General features: G+C 45.0%; 1 protein-coding gene across 1 annotated transcript; it reads right to left on the bottom strand.

Annotated features, from left to right (window-relative positions):
• Positions 1–287: 287 nt before the first annotated feature.
• LOC102446170 (uncharacterized) lies at positions 288–15,355 on the bottom strand. Its single transcript, XM_089781645.1, has 2 exons — positions 15,141–15,355; positions 288–4,834 (listed from the first exon to the last, which is right to left on the bottom strand). The coding sequence occupies exons 1-2, from the start codon at positions 15,176–15,178 to the stop codon at positions 4,150–4,152; spliced, it is 723 nt and encodes a 240-aa protein (XP_089637771.1). The 5' UTR covers positions 15,179–15,355; the 3' UTR covers positions 288–4,149.
• Between the last annotated feature and the right edge of the window lie 207 nt (positions 15,356–15,562).

Here is a 15,562-nt window from a genome sequence, read left to right as displayed (position 1 = left end):
GTCACTAGGTCTGTCAGATCAAGGCAGAGAAATAGCTGGAGTCAAGGCCTTTGTGTTTAAACCAGAGAGATTAGCTTCAATGCCTAAAGTGATCTAATTAGTGTACTATCGTATAAGGAATGAGGCAGTTTCTAAAAGGCCTGAACCATACAGGATGTAGAGAAATGAAATTAACTTACATCAGTGACACAATAAAAGCCTTAACCAGTAACTGCTGGCGTGAAATAGTGATAGAAATGTAGCCGTGTTAGTCTGGTGTAGCTGAAACAAAATACATGACTACGTAGCACTTTAAAGACTAACAAGATGGTTTATTAGATGATGAGCTTTCGTGGGCCAGACCCACTTCCTCAGATCAAATAGTGGAAGAAAATTGTCACAACCATATATACCAAAGGATACAATTAAAAAAATGAACACATATGAAAAGGACAAATCACATTTCAGAACAGAAGGGAGATCCGGGGGGGGGGGGGGGGGAAGGTAAATGTCTGTGAAAGGTGAATTGGAATTGTTAAATGGTAATGTATGCAATGAACTTTGTAGTGTTATAGGCACTATGAAAGGTAGGTGTTTGCTCTTCCTCCCTCCCCCCGCCCCACTTGGACAAATTTAAAAGATATTTGATGTTATTTTAATCTATTTGGCTGGAGGATCTCCCCCTCTGTGTATTCTTCCCATTGTACATGTCAGGTAGCTGGTTCAAGGGCTGGGGACCTTTGCAATACAGCAGAAACAGTCACCTCAACATTAGTTACAATACTTTACATTTAAATAAATTCCTATGAATAAAGTCCTTGTGACGGGGTGTACCAACCCTGCATTGGCCAGGGGTGTGGAGGACAAGCTTATTGGGGGGAGCAGGTCCCTCCCCCACAGCCATGCCAGGCATGCTTGCACTGCAGCCCTAGTATAAAGGCCAGAGAAGCTGGTCAGTTGGGGCTGGCAACAGGGGGGAAGGAGCTCTTGCCCTAACCCAGGAGCAGCAGCCCACAGAGCAGCAGGCTGAGGGGCAGCCTGGGCCAGTGGGAGCCGCAACCAGAGGAAGCTGCAGCCAGCGATAGCTGCAGCCAGAGGAGCATCCCAAGCCAGAGGGAGCAGCAGCCTGAGAAGCAGCAACCCAACACCAAACCACACCCTACTCAGGTGGACAGGGGTAGGAAGTAACCCAAGGACAGGGGGTCAGAAGGCACCCGGTGAGTTTTGGAGGAATTCCCCGCTGAGCTGGTGGTTGGGAATGCACCCATCACCAACAGGGCTGGGGCCTGGTGGAGAGGGTGGACATGGGCCCTTCACCTCCACCCCTGTGAACCCCAAGTAGAAGGATCACTATCTATTGTATGGACTAGGCCTTTGGGCCTGACCTTAATGGACTAGACCACTGGGCCAGACTGCCCAGAGGCTGGGACCGGGTGGCAGACTAAGCCGCCGGGGACTACTGATGAGGGGCCGGTTCATGGGGTGTGACCCCCTCGAAGGAGGTCTGGGGCAGGAGGCCCTATCACAGTCCTGTTTCAAAAGTTCCTGTTTAAAGTAACATTTAGAAGGGACTTTCAGAATGAGAACATTTGACAATATAAAGTAGTAAAATGCAAAAAATTAGACATTGGCACTGGACTGACCAGCATATGTAGTGAGTGAAACTGCTATTAAGATCAAGATGACAGTATCACACTTGACACAGTTTGGGTAGTCAGTACACAGTCTTCCTCTCATCTGGTGTGGCTTTAAAAGGCTGGGCTTTAGAAACAAGGAAAATTAGTATGCACCTTTCCTGAGAGAATTCTGAGGAAATTCACTTCACATGCATTGTCCCACAAGTTCATTCTTGCTTGACCTAATGTTCGGTGTTGTCCTTTGATCATCCCAGCCCATGAAAACACATAACTTTCACATTTAATACAATATCACAAAAGATACTTAAACTTAATTCAATAATATCTCTCACTCAAAGATATTGCAGGCAGACAGTGTCTCTTTAAGCATCTGGAATTTCAGAAGCTGGATTGTGGCCACTTAAATTGTCCCAAGGAACAAAATCCTTCTTTTCACTTACATTATAAATTCAGAGACTGTTTGCTACCATAAATAGTTACTCTAGATCTAGTGCAACCTTGTCTGCTAGTCTTTAATGTAAATTAAAGAAAAGAAATTTAGAGCTGAAAATGTGAGCTGATTTTGGCCATATCTCTGCATATTTCTTTTCAAAACAGAAAACTGTTATAGCGAGACTGGCACAGCAGGTGAATTCTAGGCAAGTGTGTATCTGGAAAGTTTGGCAAACAGTAAATGAAGACTGTACATAGAAGCTGGGCAACTGATACTGTTAATATATGCTGATTTGCTTTTCATTTTCATACCAGCTTCCACCATTATGGATTCCAAATCATTTAACAAAAATTAAGTTTCACAACCCACTTGGGAGGTAGGTAATGTAATCATTACTGTCCCCCTTTACAGATGGAGGAAACAGAAGCATAGATGTCAAAGGCCAATTTTTTAAACGTTTGGTGCATCAATTTTGGGAACTTCCTTTCCCCCCATATATAAGCTATAATTTTCAGATTGGCAGAGCATCTGCAGCTCTGGTTGATTTAAAGTTGAGTTGTTAGGTGGTTAGCCCATGTGAAAACTAGATCACACATGTCCAATGCTGGGAACACAGACACTTAGGCAACCAAATTAGTTGCTGTGCTGGAAAAATTGGCCGTAGATTATTTACTGAAGGTTACACTAAGCAGGAAGTGAGAGAAACAAGAATAGAAGCAGGGCTCCTGGCATTCATTCTGAAAATTTCACCTTAAAACCACATTTCCTCTTCTAAGCAACAGGGGCTTTCTCATTCAAATCGAAAATTTGTGTCAGAGAAATGTAATATCCATAGCTAGAAAGACTAAGGCCTGTAAACAGCCTGAGCTATCTGGCAGGAAGTCAGTGAAGCACTGGAATGCAGCAGCTGGCAGTATTACTATGTCTATGAACTGCGTGAAGCTTCAAGATGAAGTGTGTAACGAGTGTACACTAAAAAAACAATGAGAAGTCCTGTGGCACCTTATAGACTAACAGATTTATTGGAGCATAAGCTTTCGTGGGCAAAGACCCACTTCGACAGATGCATCTGACAAAGTGGGTCTTTGCCACGAAAGCTTGTGCTCCAATAAATCTGTTAGTCTATAAGGTGCCACAGGACTTCTCGTTGTTTTTGCAGATGCCGACTAACACGGCTACCCCTCTCATAAGTGTACATTACACTCTTCTCTTTTCCTCAGAGCATTCACACACAGATCCATGGCCCAGTCCTCCTTTTCTGCATAAAATCATATGGGATTTGGCAGTCTGTTGATAGCACTAGCCCATCTTCCCCTGACTGTATGCTGGGAATACAGCTGTCCAAATTATGGCTGTCTCTTGTGCAAATTCTGTGGGAGAAAGGGTGACTAGAAAGTACCCCTTTAGGACAGCCTTAATCTATGCCTTCAATTTCTTTATTTCAGCTGGGGGATGTTCCACGAGCTGTTTACTAATGTGCTTAAGTAACTATATTAAAGTAACTGCATGTAGTGAGCTATGGCATGACATCAGAGTGAGGTGTGGGCTGCTTGCAGAATTCTGCATGTTGATAATAACAAGGCAGGTAACAAGCTACCACATGCTTACAACTCATCTACATGTTTATTTCATCCATCTGTTAAGTGTTGTAACAAACGTGAATTATAAACTCTGCAGCATATACTGGCTCTTGATAGCAATTGGCACGATACAGCCAGGATTTCTGATTCTGTTTCTGAGCCTTGTTTTAATATGAATAATAATATTCAGATTGCTTAATTTCTTAAAACCATTTTATAATTGGTAATAAATTTGTTATGTCTATAAACAAATAAATTTATGGGTGACACCTTACTTTTCCAAGCAAGTAAACCTAGTTTTGAGGCTGTTGATAGCACCCTCTGGTTAATTTAGCTTTGCCTAATCTCTGAAGCATATATCACCATTTACCAGCTCAGCATGACAAACAAACTTAAATACCTCATCATATAACATCAGCTTTGAGCCTGGATTTACTGGCTGCTGTATAGTGTATATATTTCAAACTACCGCTTTCAAATAGCTTTTTTCATATACTCTGTATTGAGCTACAGGGGTACATTAGTTTGTCTTTAGTCTAGACCTGTTAGCTACATTAAAAAATATTTTGTAGTAAACATAGACATTAATTATCCTTAAAAACAAGCCTATGGAGTAACTAAGAGACCCGAGAAGAGATGCTGCTCTGTTACAGAACTGAAGCAACAAAAAAAATTGACTGTTGTTTCCAGAAGGTTCCTGGAAGTCCTCCATCTGGAACATGATGCATTCTGCAATTACTACAATGCAGATCATATTAGATATCTGTCTGGCATATTTCACAGTCCTTATATGGCGCGACTCTACTGGAAATATTGTTATCAAAAGAGCCTCACAAGTAACACAGCTTAGCAGCAGGCAGCTAATATGTATGTTTGCAGTGAAGAAATTCTGCAACAGGGATTTTATAAAGTCTGCAGATTCGAGTTTAACATCAAATAGCTCCATGATCATCTCGGAAGCAATGCTAACAAAAACCAGAATATCGGCTTTCGCTATATATGAAATAAAAACAGCAGTGGACTTGCACGATATGCTTGGAGACTTCAGAATGAGTATTGTATACAGACTTCCCAAAAGTCCCAAAAGAGTGATGAGAATATTTGAAGACGGCAGGACTAGGTACTGAATATATTTGAGTACAAGGTATCTTCTGAGATCTCTCATGTGGTCTCTCTTCAGAAAACCACTGTCTCGGGAAGAAGTCCTGTAATAGGATAGATTTCAGAAAGTTTAAATATCTCTCCATTTGTTATAGACACTTACTAACTTGCTTACGATAGTATAATAATTGCTTTACTATCCAGCTTCATAACTAATAATTGTAAGAAGATATTGAACATTGCAACTGTTATGAAAGCAACTGAGGACAAATCCAAGGGACTGAACTTTTATTGTAATCAATACCAGTATCAATCTGGAGTCACTCTTGACTGAATTGGAGTGACTGTGGATTGATACTGGTATACATGAGATCAGAATCTGCCCTGATATCCATATTTTGTTTCAGTTAATTGCGTAAGTGTTCATTTTTGTACTTGTCCTGAAAATAATCGTTCAGGAGTATATTAGTGAATCCATGTAATTGTTATTCCTTTCACAGAACAAATAAATTAATAAAACAGGGGAAAAACTTTCCAGGAATTATCAGAAATATATGCCAGTGAATTATTGAAATCAACATTATGAATGTTGTCAATAGCCACGACAGCTTTAACTATATGGTTAATTGATGTTTATCAAGATTCCCAGAAGTACATTTCCACATTCTAACAAATGGGGGGAAAAAACCCTTTTTCGAAAAAAACCACACTCTTCCTTTAAAAAGGAGGTTTACGCAGGTTTTTTTCGAAAAAGGGTTTTTTTCCCAAAAAAACTCGCATCCAGATGACTTTCACTTTTGAAAGATCCTCTTTCAGAAGTGAGATCCAAAGAAGATATGCAAATTCCCACCGAATTTGCATATTCTCTTTCGGAAAAAAAACATAGTTTAGACATGCCCTTAGTCTTATAGGTGAAGAAATGGTGCTACAGCAGTGCCCAGCTAACAAGGCACTCATTTTTCACAGAACATGCTACACTGTTTAATCCCAGAGCCCATGGTATTATTCAGTGACCCTCATAAAAGGCGCTGTCTCTGTCCTACAGTTAGGTTCATTCATCATAGTCTCTTCCACCCTTTGTGCAGCTGTCACAATATTCCATCTTCATGTTTAGATTGAGTAATGATGACATGGTTTTCTCAAGGCTGCTTTAAACACTAAATGAATCCTGGCCACATAGACATCTGTCCTCAGCAATTTCACTTTCTAAAATGTTTGTCAAATAGGTTGATATTATTTTTATAGTTATCATGGCAACAATCTACATTAGTTGTTTTCAACTTTTTTTCATTTGCAAACCCTAACAAATATTGAATGGAGGTGCAGACCCCTTTGGAAATCTTAGACATATTCTGTGTACTTTCAGGGGTTCACAGGCCACAGATTGAAAACCACTGATCTGGCTGACACACATTTTTAAGGGTTTTTTTATAACAAATATATGATTTTTGCTTAATGATATTATCTTTTCAAAAGATGACAAGCAATAAATTACTGACCAACTGTTTTGTCTAGTTGACAAGTAATGGTATTTTGTGCAGTGTATTTAACAAAGCTAAAATTATGTACTTTTCTCCTTTCCCACCAAGGATGGTTGCATATCTTTGGTTTGTTTGTTAAATTGGCCATCTGCTGGCTCCATCTGAATGGAATTATATCTGTCTGGATTGATCTGGAAGGAGAGGAAAGGCTTTTAGGGTTATAGGAAGTTACAAGTGGGAGGGAGGAAAGAATTCTGTGGTTGTTGTAACTTATAAGAAACTAAATAGTTGAAGATTATGGGAAGACTTCACATCCAGAGTAAACATCTAGAGCAGGAGGTGTGACAGGGTGGAGCAACCCCGCACTCAGATGGGACCCCGTGAACTGGGGTGAGCAAAGCGAGACGAGGAGGATCGCCTCAGGACGGCGGCCAGAGAAGCGGCTCAGGACCCAGGCAAACTGCCGACCGGGGCTGAAGGGGGGACCAATAGTGCAGGAGGGAGAAACTGGCGCCGGTTGATGACGTCACCCACAGGTGCGGCAGGGACGTCACCGCCCACTCGTAGTAGTATTGCAGGGGTGGGATATTCAAAAAGGATGCCTGCCGCTCTGGAAGGGGGGAAAAACTGGGCAGAGCACCAGAGGAGCTGGAAGATAGGCAGAGAAGGAGGGTAGGAAATGGCCCAGGGTAGGGTCAATGGAGCCCGCGAGCTGGCGCGTTTAGGGGCAACTCCCCCGTCAGTCAGGCAAGGGATACGGATATCCCTGCCTTAAGGCTCTGGGCTAGGACCCGGGAGTGAGGGAGGGCCCAGGTCCCCCTCCTCCACTTCCCTTCCCCCAACTGATCTCCAGTTGCTGGCGAGTCACAATGACAGGGGTGGAAGCTAAAAGGAACTCAGGTCTTGGATGGTGTCCTCTGACCGTGAGTTGTACCAATGCTCTTTAACTGTAATATGTAACACGTGGTGAAAAATGTGAGCAGCAATCCGGCCCTGCATGGAGGGCTAGTAGAGATCGGTGGACCCCAAAAAGAGGGAAAAAAGGGGTGATTTTTCTGTTTCTGGGTTTGTGTTTCTTTGCTAAGAGTGCTTCTGTCCTAGAGGAAGTAGTGATGGAGGTATCGAAGAACCAGTTCTAGCCATAAATCGGGCATGCAGGTGTCTGAACTATTATTTTAGAACAGTACATACAGATTTTGCCACCAGAAGGACAGAGATGGGTGAGACAACACCTCCCCATCACATTGAATGAAGCCGTCACACTCATGGAACACTACGCCTCAGCAGAAGAGGCCAAAGGGAAGGGTAAGACCCCGATGGCTGCCCGAGGCCACAGGCCCGTGGCTCCCCCGAAGGGACGGGGACCACATAGTAAGGTGGAACCCAGACCGAGGGCGGCCCTCAGCCAAGGGAAGGGCAGAAGTTTGGCGCCAGTCTGGCAAACACCTATCCCAGAGGGTGGGGCGAAACATCCAGGCCCCACCGGGAAGAGAAAGGGGAATCAAAAGGCAGAAACAGCCCCAAAAGGGGCCTGTTACCAGTGTGGACAGGAAGGCCATTTCTGGCGCGAGTGCCCCCTCATGGACTGCACTTTTGGACAAATAGTAACCACTGAGGCGCTGGTGGGAGGAGCAACCAAAGGCCGCGTAGAGACGATGATTAAAGTAAATAGGAAACCAGTCGAAGCTATAATAGACTCAGGGTGCAGCCAAACTATGGTGAGGGCCGATGTGGTGGGGGCTAGCCAGCCCAGGGTCCGGGACGTTTGGATACAGTACATCCACGGGGATACGCGCCCATACCCCTTGGTCCAGGTCCAGATTCAGGATGGGCAGAGGACAGAGTCATTCCCAGTGGCCGTAACCCCACACCTGACCTACCCCATCTTGTTGGGCTGAGACTGGCCTGGGTTTGAACCATTATTGTGCCAATGGGGGGAAGCAATGAGTCCCCAGACCCAGGATGCCAAAGAAAGCGTACCTGTGGTGGCGCAAGGAGAAGGGCACCCTGTCCTAACACCCGCGTTGCAACAGGAGGGGGTTCGACAACCACTGGCTGTCACTCTAGAGGTGGACAAAGGCGACTTCCTCGTGCACCAAAAGGAGGACCCGACCCTACAGAGAGCTTGGGAACAATTGCGAGAAACGGCGGAGGATCCTGGGGATGACGCCCACCGACACCAAGGACCACACTTTGAGGTACGAGGGGAGCACTTGTATCGGGTTGTGAACGAGGGAGATGGCTGGGGTAGACAGTACCAATTGTTTGTGCCCCAGCTGTATCAGTGGAGAGTTATGCAAGTGACCCATGACAATCCATGGGCTGGGCACCTGGGACAGGAAAAGACCCAGCAAAGGGTATTACAGCAGTTTTTTTGGCCTGGAGTATATAGGGAAATAAAAGACTTTTGTGCATCCTGCCACCAGTGCCCACAGGCCTTCATGGCCTGAGTATCTAGGGCTCCGCTAGTTCCTCTGCCGATAGTTGGTATCCCCTTTGAATGCATTGTGATGGACTTGGTAGGCCCGCTGGAGTGGTCAGGATGGGGTCATCAATATTTATTAGTAGTACTAGACTATGCTACCTGATACCCCGAGGCCGTACCATTATGCAAGACCACGGCTCCAGCAATAGCCAATGAATTCATAAAGGTCTTTGCTAGAGTGGGGCTGCCCCGAGAAATATTGACAATTCAGGGCTCAAACCTAACCTCCCGATTAATGGCAGAGCTATACAGATTGATAAAGATTAAAACACTGAGGACATCCATGTACCACCCACAAACGGACAGGCCGGTAGAGAAATTTAATAGGACCCTAAAGGCCATGATGCATACATTTATTCAGAATGACCCGTATGAATAGGATAAGTTATTGCCAGCCCTCTTGTTTTCTATTTGGGAGGTTCCACAGGTGTCTTCGGGTTACTCCCCCTTTGAACTCTTGTACGGACGGCAACCGCAGGGAGTGTTGAACTTGATTAAGGAGAGCTGGGAAGAACAAGCCTGCCTGGTTATGGGCTCGGTCCAATACATGCTCCAACTGAGGGAAAAACTGAAGACCCTGGGAGAATTGGCAAGGAAAGACTTACAGGACGACCAGGTACACCAATATAACCAGAATGCCAAACTGAGAGAATTTAAGCTGGGGGACCGGGTCTTACTTCTCTTACCGGCAGGAGAGTCCAAGCTATTGGCTCAATGGCAGGGGCTGTTCGAGGTGTTGCGGCGGGTCGGTGAAGTTGACTATCAGATCCAGAGGACAGGGAGAAGGTGGAACACCCAGATTTGTTAAAAAAGTGAAACCCCTGAGAGGTCCTCCTCATTGAACCTCAACCAACAGAAGTGGAGTTCTGGCCATGGAACAAGAAGGAAGTAACGGTAGAAGAAGTCCAGGTGGACAAGGAGCTGTTGGAGCTACTCAGGAGATTCTCGCACGTATTGACCAGTCGCCCCTGGAGAACTACAAAAGCGTGCCATTCCATAGTCACCGAACCAGGTAAGAAAGTGCGATGCCGTGCGGCCACTACCGAGGATACTGTGCAATACTGTGCAGGAGGAGTTGCAGCAAATGTTACAGTGGGGAGTAGTAGAGGAGTCCCACAGTGACTGGCAGAATCCCATTGTGCTGGTGCCAAAGGCGGACGGGGAAACCCGCTTTTGTATTGATTTTCAGAAGCTAAACGTCATCTCCCATTTTGACGCATATCCCATGCCCTGTATAGATGAATTATTGGAGCGACTGGGGCAGGCTCAATATTTGTCCACCATCGATCTTACTAAAGGTTATTGTCAAGTCCCTCTGTCCCTGGAATTAAAAGAAAAGACAGCCTTCGCCAAACCGTTCAGACTGTACCTTTTGGACTACATGGGGCTGTGGCCACCTTTCAGAGGCTGATGAACCAGATCTTGAGCAAACACCAACAATACACGGCCGCTTACATCGACAATATTATAATATTTAGCCAATCCTGGGAACAACATTTCACGCAGGTAGGAGCGGTTTTGGAAGCGCTAGCCCAAGCAGGGCTAACAGCCAACCTGAAAAAGTGTTGCTTCGGAAACCGCAAAGTGTCCTACCTCGGGTACACGGTGGGGAAAGGGCAAATAAAAACCCCTCGTGAATAAGATAGAGGCAGTCCGAGACTACCCCCTTCCAACAACAAAAAGACAGGTATGTCAATTTTTAGGACTGGCTGGGTATTATTGGCAGTTCATGGCAGGATTTGCATCATTAGCAGCTCCGCTCACAGACTTGATGACAAATGGTCAGCCCCAAGAGGTATGATGGACAGCACAGTATCCAAGCCTTCTGGACATTAAAAGAGTGGTTCGTTAAGGCCCCGGTACTAATCCAGAATGACTTTTCTAAACCTTTTATTCTTCAGACAGACATGTCCGAGGTAGGGCTGGGGGCGGTACTGGCCCAAGAAATAGAGGGAGGGAAGCACCCTGTGTTATATATCAGCCATAAGCTGCTCCCTCGGGAGAAAAATTATGCAGCCATACAAAAGGAGGCCCTAGCAATTAAATGGGCCATAGATGCACTAAGGTATTATCTTTAGGAATGTCTACACTACCACCCTAGTTCGAACTAGGGTGGTAATGTAGGCATACCGCACTTGCAAATGAAGCCCAGGATTTGAATTTCCCGGGCTTCATTTGCATAAGCCGGGCGCCACCATTTTTAAATGTCCGCTAGTGCGGACTCCGTGCCGCGCGGCTACACGCGGCACGGACTAGGTAGTTCGGACTAGGCTTCCTAGTCCGAACTACCGTTACTCCTCGTGGAATGAGGAGTAATGGTAGTTTGGAATAGGAAGCCTAGTCCGAACTACCTAGTCCGTGCTGCATGTAGCCGCGCGGCACGGAGTCCGCACTAGCGGACATTTAAAAATGGCGGCGCCCGGCTTATGCAAATGAAGCCCGGGAAATTCAAATCCCAGGCTTCATTTGCAAGTGCGGTATGCCTACATTACCCTCCTAGTTCAAACTAGGAGGGTAGTGTAGACATACCCTTTTAGGGAACCACTTCAAATTACTGATGGACCATGCACCGCTAAAGTGGATCCAGACAATGAGAGACATGAACACGCGAATCATGTGCTGGTATTTATCTATGAAGCCATACTGTTTTGATGTAGTGCCCTGGCCGGGGGCAGTGCACCAAAACGCTGACTTTCTGTCAAGGATCCCAGAACGAGAGAAGGAGTTGAGGGGCAGCATAAGGAGGGAGGAGTGTGACGGGGTGAAGCAACCACACACCAGACCAGGGCTCCATGAACTACAGTGTGACTGGGTAGAGCAACCCCACACTCGAACGGGGCCCCGTGAACCGCGGGAAGCAGAGCGAGACGAGGAGGATCGCCTCGGGACAATGGCCAGAGAAGCGGCTCGGGACCCAGGCGAACGGCCAACTGGGTCCAAAGAGGGGACTAACGGCACAAGTGTGGTAAGCACGGGGCCGGCAGGAGAAATGGCTGCTGGTTGATGATGTCACCTGCCGGTGTGGTGGGGACGTCACCACACACTTGCGGTAGTATCGTGGGGGTGGGATATTCAAAAAGGAAGCCTGCCGCTCTGGAAGGGAGGAAAAACTGGATGGAGCACCAGAGGAGCCAGGAAGTAGGCAGAGAAGGTGGGTAGGAAGTGGCCCAGGGCAGGGTCATGGAGCGCGCGGGCTGGCGCATTTAGGGGCAACTCCCCCATCAGCCAGGCAAGGGATACAGATATCCCTGCCTTAGGGCCCAGGGGTGGGAGCTGGGTGTGAGGGAGGGCCCGGGTCCCCCTACCCCGCCATCTCTCCCCCAACTGATCTCCAGTTGCTGGAGAATCGCAACGATAGGGACGGAAGCTAAAAGGAACAGAGGTCTCGGAGGGTGTCCTCTGACCATGACTTGTACCTATGCTCTTTAACTGTAATATGTAACAGGAGGGACATGAGTTTGTAAGCAGCTTTCCCACAATATTCTATGAAAACAGCCAGTTCCTGTGTACTCCAACTGGAGTGATCTTTTAGTTGATAAAAATAGCTCTATAAAGCTCGCAAGGGGATGTCAGCTAAAAGACAGTGAGCAGTATCTGTGGCTGGAGCCTCCAAGTGAAATATACTATACAGACAGAAATTGTTAATATTTGAAATTGAGAGAATCCATGCAATGAATGGATTATGTAATTTTACAATGCTTCTCGGGAGTGTGGTAACAAATACAAATGGAAAACGAATTGAATTGATGAAAATAAAAGATTGGCTGCATCCTGCTAGCCAGGGAAACCTCCAGCATGGGAAGGGCTCCAGAGCATAGAGAGCCGATGTAGCTGGATCCTATATTGCCACTTCTATAGCCCCGGATGCAGGTGCAGGTGAGGAGAATGGGGGAGGGGCAGTTGGAATGCACTGTACTCCAGCTACTCTCAAGTGCCTCTTGTTAAATAAAACAGCCAGTCCCAGGCCTGGACTGGTCTAACCTGCACTGAGGCTAGACTGGGAATAGGGAGCATAACTGGCTCCAGGGCAGCCCCCACCCTTCTTTAATAAGGGCAAAGACGAGAATCTGGCCCTGTTTATTTATTTACATTATTACAGTTTTCTTTGGCAGGGATAGCCCAGTGGTTTGAGCATTGGCCTGCTAAACCCAGCACTGTGAGTTCAATCCTTGAGGGAGCCATTTAGGGACCTGGGGCAAATCTGTCAGGGATGTTACTTGGTCCTGCCATGAGAGCAGGGGACTGGACTTGATGATCTCTTAAGGTCCCTTTCAGCTCTACGGGTATGTCTACACTACCACCCTAGTTCGAACTAGGGTGGTAATGTAGGCAACTGGTGTTGCAAGTCTAAGACGGTGTGTTTCTTAAAAGTGGGAAAATTTCACCTTCAGTAAAATTTGTAAATACTTAAAATATTATTTGTACATTAAGACACTGGCAAAGCTGAAAGCAATAGCTTTTACAGAGCTATTTTTCAGTTCCAAAACTTGCAAATGTGTGTGCCAAGAGATGGATTTATGACTTTGGAACTCCAAGCAGCAGCTGCCCATCTGCTATGTCTAGTTTCAACATCTAATACTATTTTTAAAGAAACATATTAAGAAAAACACCAACACAAATCTTTTCTGAACATGCTCAGAGCATCCTAGATTACTAACATGGAAGATCTGATTTACTTGTCATTATTTTGGTTGTTCATTCTTTTTTTACTTTTCATTCAGCTTGGATAATAAAGAGAGACAAACATATTGGCAGTTTCAAATCATTTATTGCCAATGACTGCAAGATAAGAGCATCTAGTGTTTTCCCTTCTGCTGTCTGGATGCTCCTTGCAAAATTCAGGACACTGCCTCCAATGTTAGTGGGCATGTCAGAACTGTACCCCATTCGGGCACTCAGAATGCAGAAGGTGAGGGCCTGCAAGAGAGCTTAAGAACTTTTGGGGAGGGGAGGCATAGATGCACACAGGGCAGTTCGAACCAAACCACAAAATACAGAAAAATACCCTGATTGCAACTAGATTCACTTTTCCTTTACTTCCAATCTTTTCTTTATTTAGTCCACTTCCATGCCCCGAATTCCTTGGAGGCATGATAGTCCTATCTGAGTTTAAATCATTCTGGGTGGCTGTGTCTACACTGGGCCACTTATTCCGGAAAATCAGCCGCTTTTCCGGAATAAGCTGCGAGCTGTCTACACTGGCCCTTGAATTTCCGGAAAAGCAACAACACTGTACTGTACAAAATCAGCCGCTATTCCGGAAAAACTATTCTGCTCCCGCTCGGGCATAAGTCCTTATTCCGGAACACTGTTCCGGAAAAGGGCCAGTGTAGACAGCCCAGTAGTCTTTTCCAGAAAAAAGCCCCAATCGCGGAAATGACGATCGGGGCTCTTTTCCGGAAAAGCGCGTCTACATTGGCCACGGACGCTTTTCCGGAAAAAGGGCTTTTCCGGAAAAGCATCCTGCCAATGTAGATGCTCCTTTTCCGGAAATACTTATAACGAAAACTATTCTGTTTTAAGCATTTCCGGAAATTCATGCCAGTGTAGACACAGCCGGTATGTCTACACTACCACACTAGTTCGAACTAAGGTGGTAATGTAGGCATCCAGAGTTGCAAATGAAGCCCGGGATTTGAATTTCCCGGGCTTCATTTGCATAAAGACGGGCACCGCCATTTTTAAATGTCTGCTAGTGCGGACTCTGTGCCGCGCGGCTACACGCGGCACGGACTAGGTAGTTCGGACTAGGCTTCCTAGTCCGAACTACCGTTACTCCTCGTGAAACTCCAGCATAAACAAGGAGTTTATGAGTATATGAGAGGTATATTTCCATATATTATTAGTTACAGAATATCTCCAAACTGGGAACTCTCTATAGGGCACAACCCTAATTGTATAATTCTGTTTTCAAGTCAGTCTTACCCTGATAAAACCTAATTAGAAGCCAAAAGGAGTTTTCTTGAATTAAGACCTACAGTATTTATAATTTCTACAGCACCTTTCATTCAGGCTAGAATAGAACACTTACAAATCTCCTATAACAATAGCAGTTTCATAACATGTATTATGATATCTCTATATTCTGATCAGATTACAATATCATTGAATGTATTTAATCTAAAATGAACATTTCATTACAAAATTCTTCTTAGAAATGCTGTTTGCAGTGTTGTTTTAGCTATATTGGTCCCAAGACATGAGAGAGATAAGTGGATGAAGTAATATATTTTTTTGTACCAATTTCTGTGGCTGAGGGAGAGGTTGGTCTTCTTGTCTCTCTCACCAACAGAAGTTGATCCAGCAAAAGATACTTTCTCAAAATTGTATCAAAAAATAAACAGCAGTGGAGGCTAACAAAGCCCAAACACACAGCCCTGAGGAATCCTAACTTAACTTATTTAGGCAATTGTTTCATAGAGAAATCAAAACAAAAATACTTACATTTGCTGGCAAAAGCAGCCAACATTTGTTTTCTCCATCTGTGTTCTTGTGGGTCTAGGCTGTAGCAGGGCTAAACCGTGCTTTTTCCCGTGGATTGCTTCCTGGTTTATATATATAGCTTAATGCAATATGTGGCACGTCAGGCTACTTGACTGTGTTAGACAGGATCTGCTTTGCTAGGCAACATCCCAAAATCAAGTTTCACAAGACTTATTTGAACATTGCATTTATTAACTCTCTTCAGACGGAAAATTTGATGTGTTGGTTGGCAATAAATAATAATCCCAACCATTCCCACAAATCCATGAAAGGGGTGTGGCATTTTCAAAAAGCAGATGGTAAAAAGCTCTAATTTATCTGAATTTTGTATTAATTTAGTACACAGATTATCCACAACAGAAATATTAAAGCCTCTTTACCCA

This window comes from Pelodiscus sinensis, chromosome 13 (assembly GCF_052426305.1).
Source record: "Pelodiscus sinensis isolate ZL-2025 chromosome 13, ASM5242630v1, whole genome shotgun sequence".
NCBI lineage: Eukaryota > Metazoa > Chordata > Testudines > Trionychidae > Pelodiscus > Pelodiscus sinensis.
Note: the sequence above shows the minus strand (reverse complement) of the source record. Positions and strands in the feature narration are given on the sequence as shown.

Excerpts from the sequence above, each read along its gene's own strand:
- LOC102446170 (XM_089781645.1), bottom strand. The coding sequence starts at position 15,178 with ATGGAGAAAACAAATGTTGGCTGCTTTTGCCAGCAAAT. Across the intron at positions 4,835-15,140 it reads GGCTGCTTTTGCCAGCAAAT|GACTTCTTCCCGAGACAGTG; the intron begins GTAAGTATTTTT and ends ATCCTATTACAG.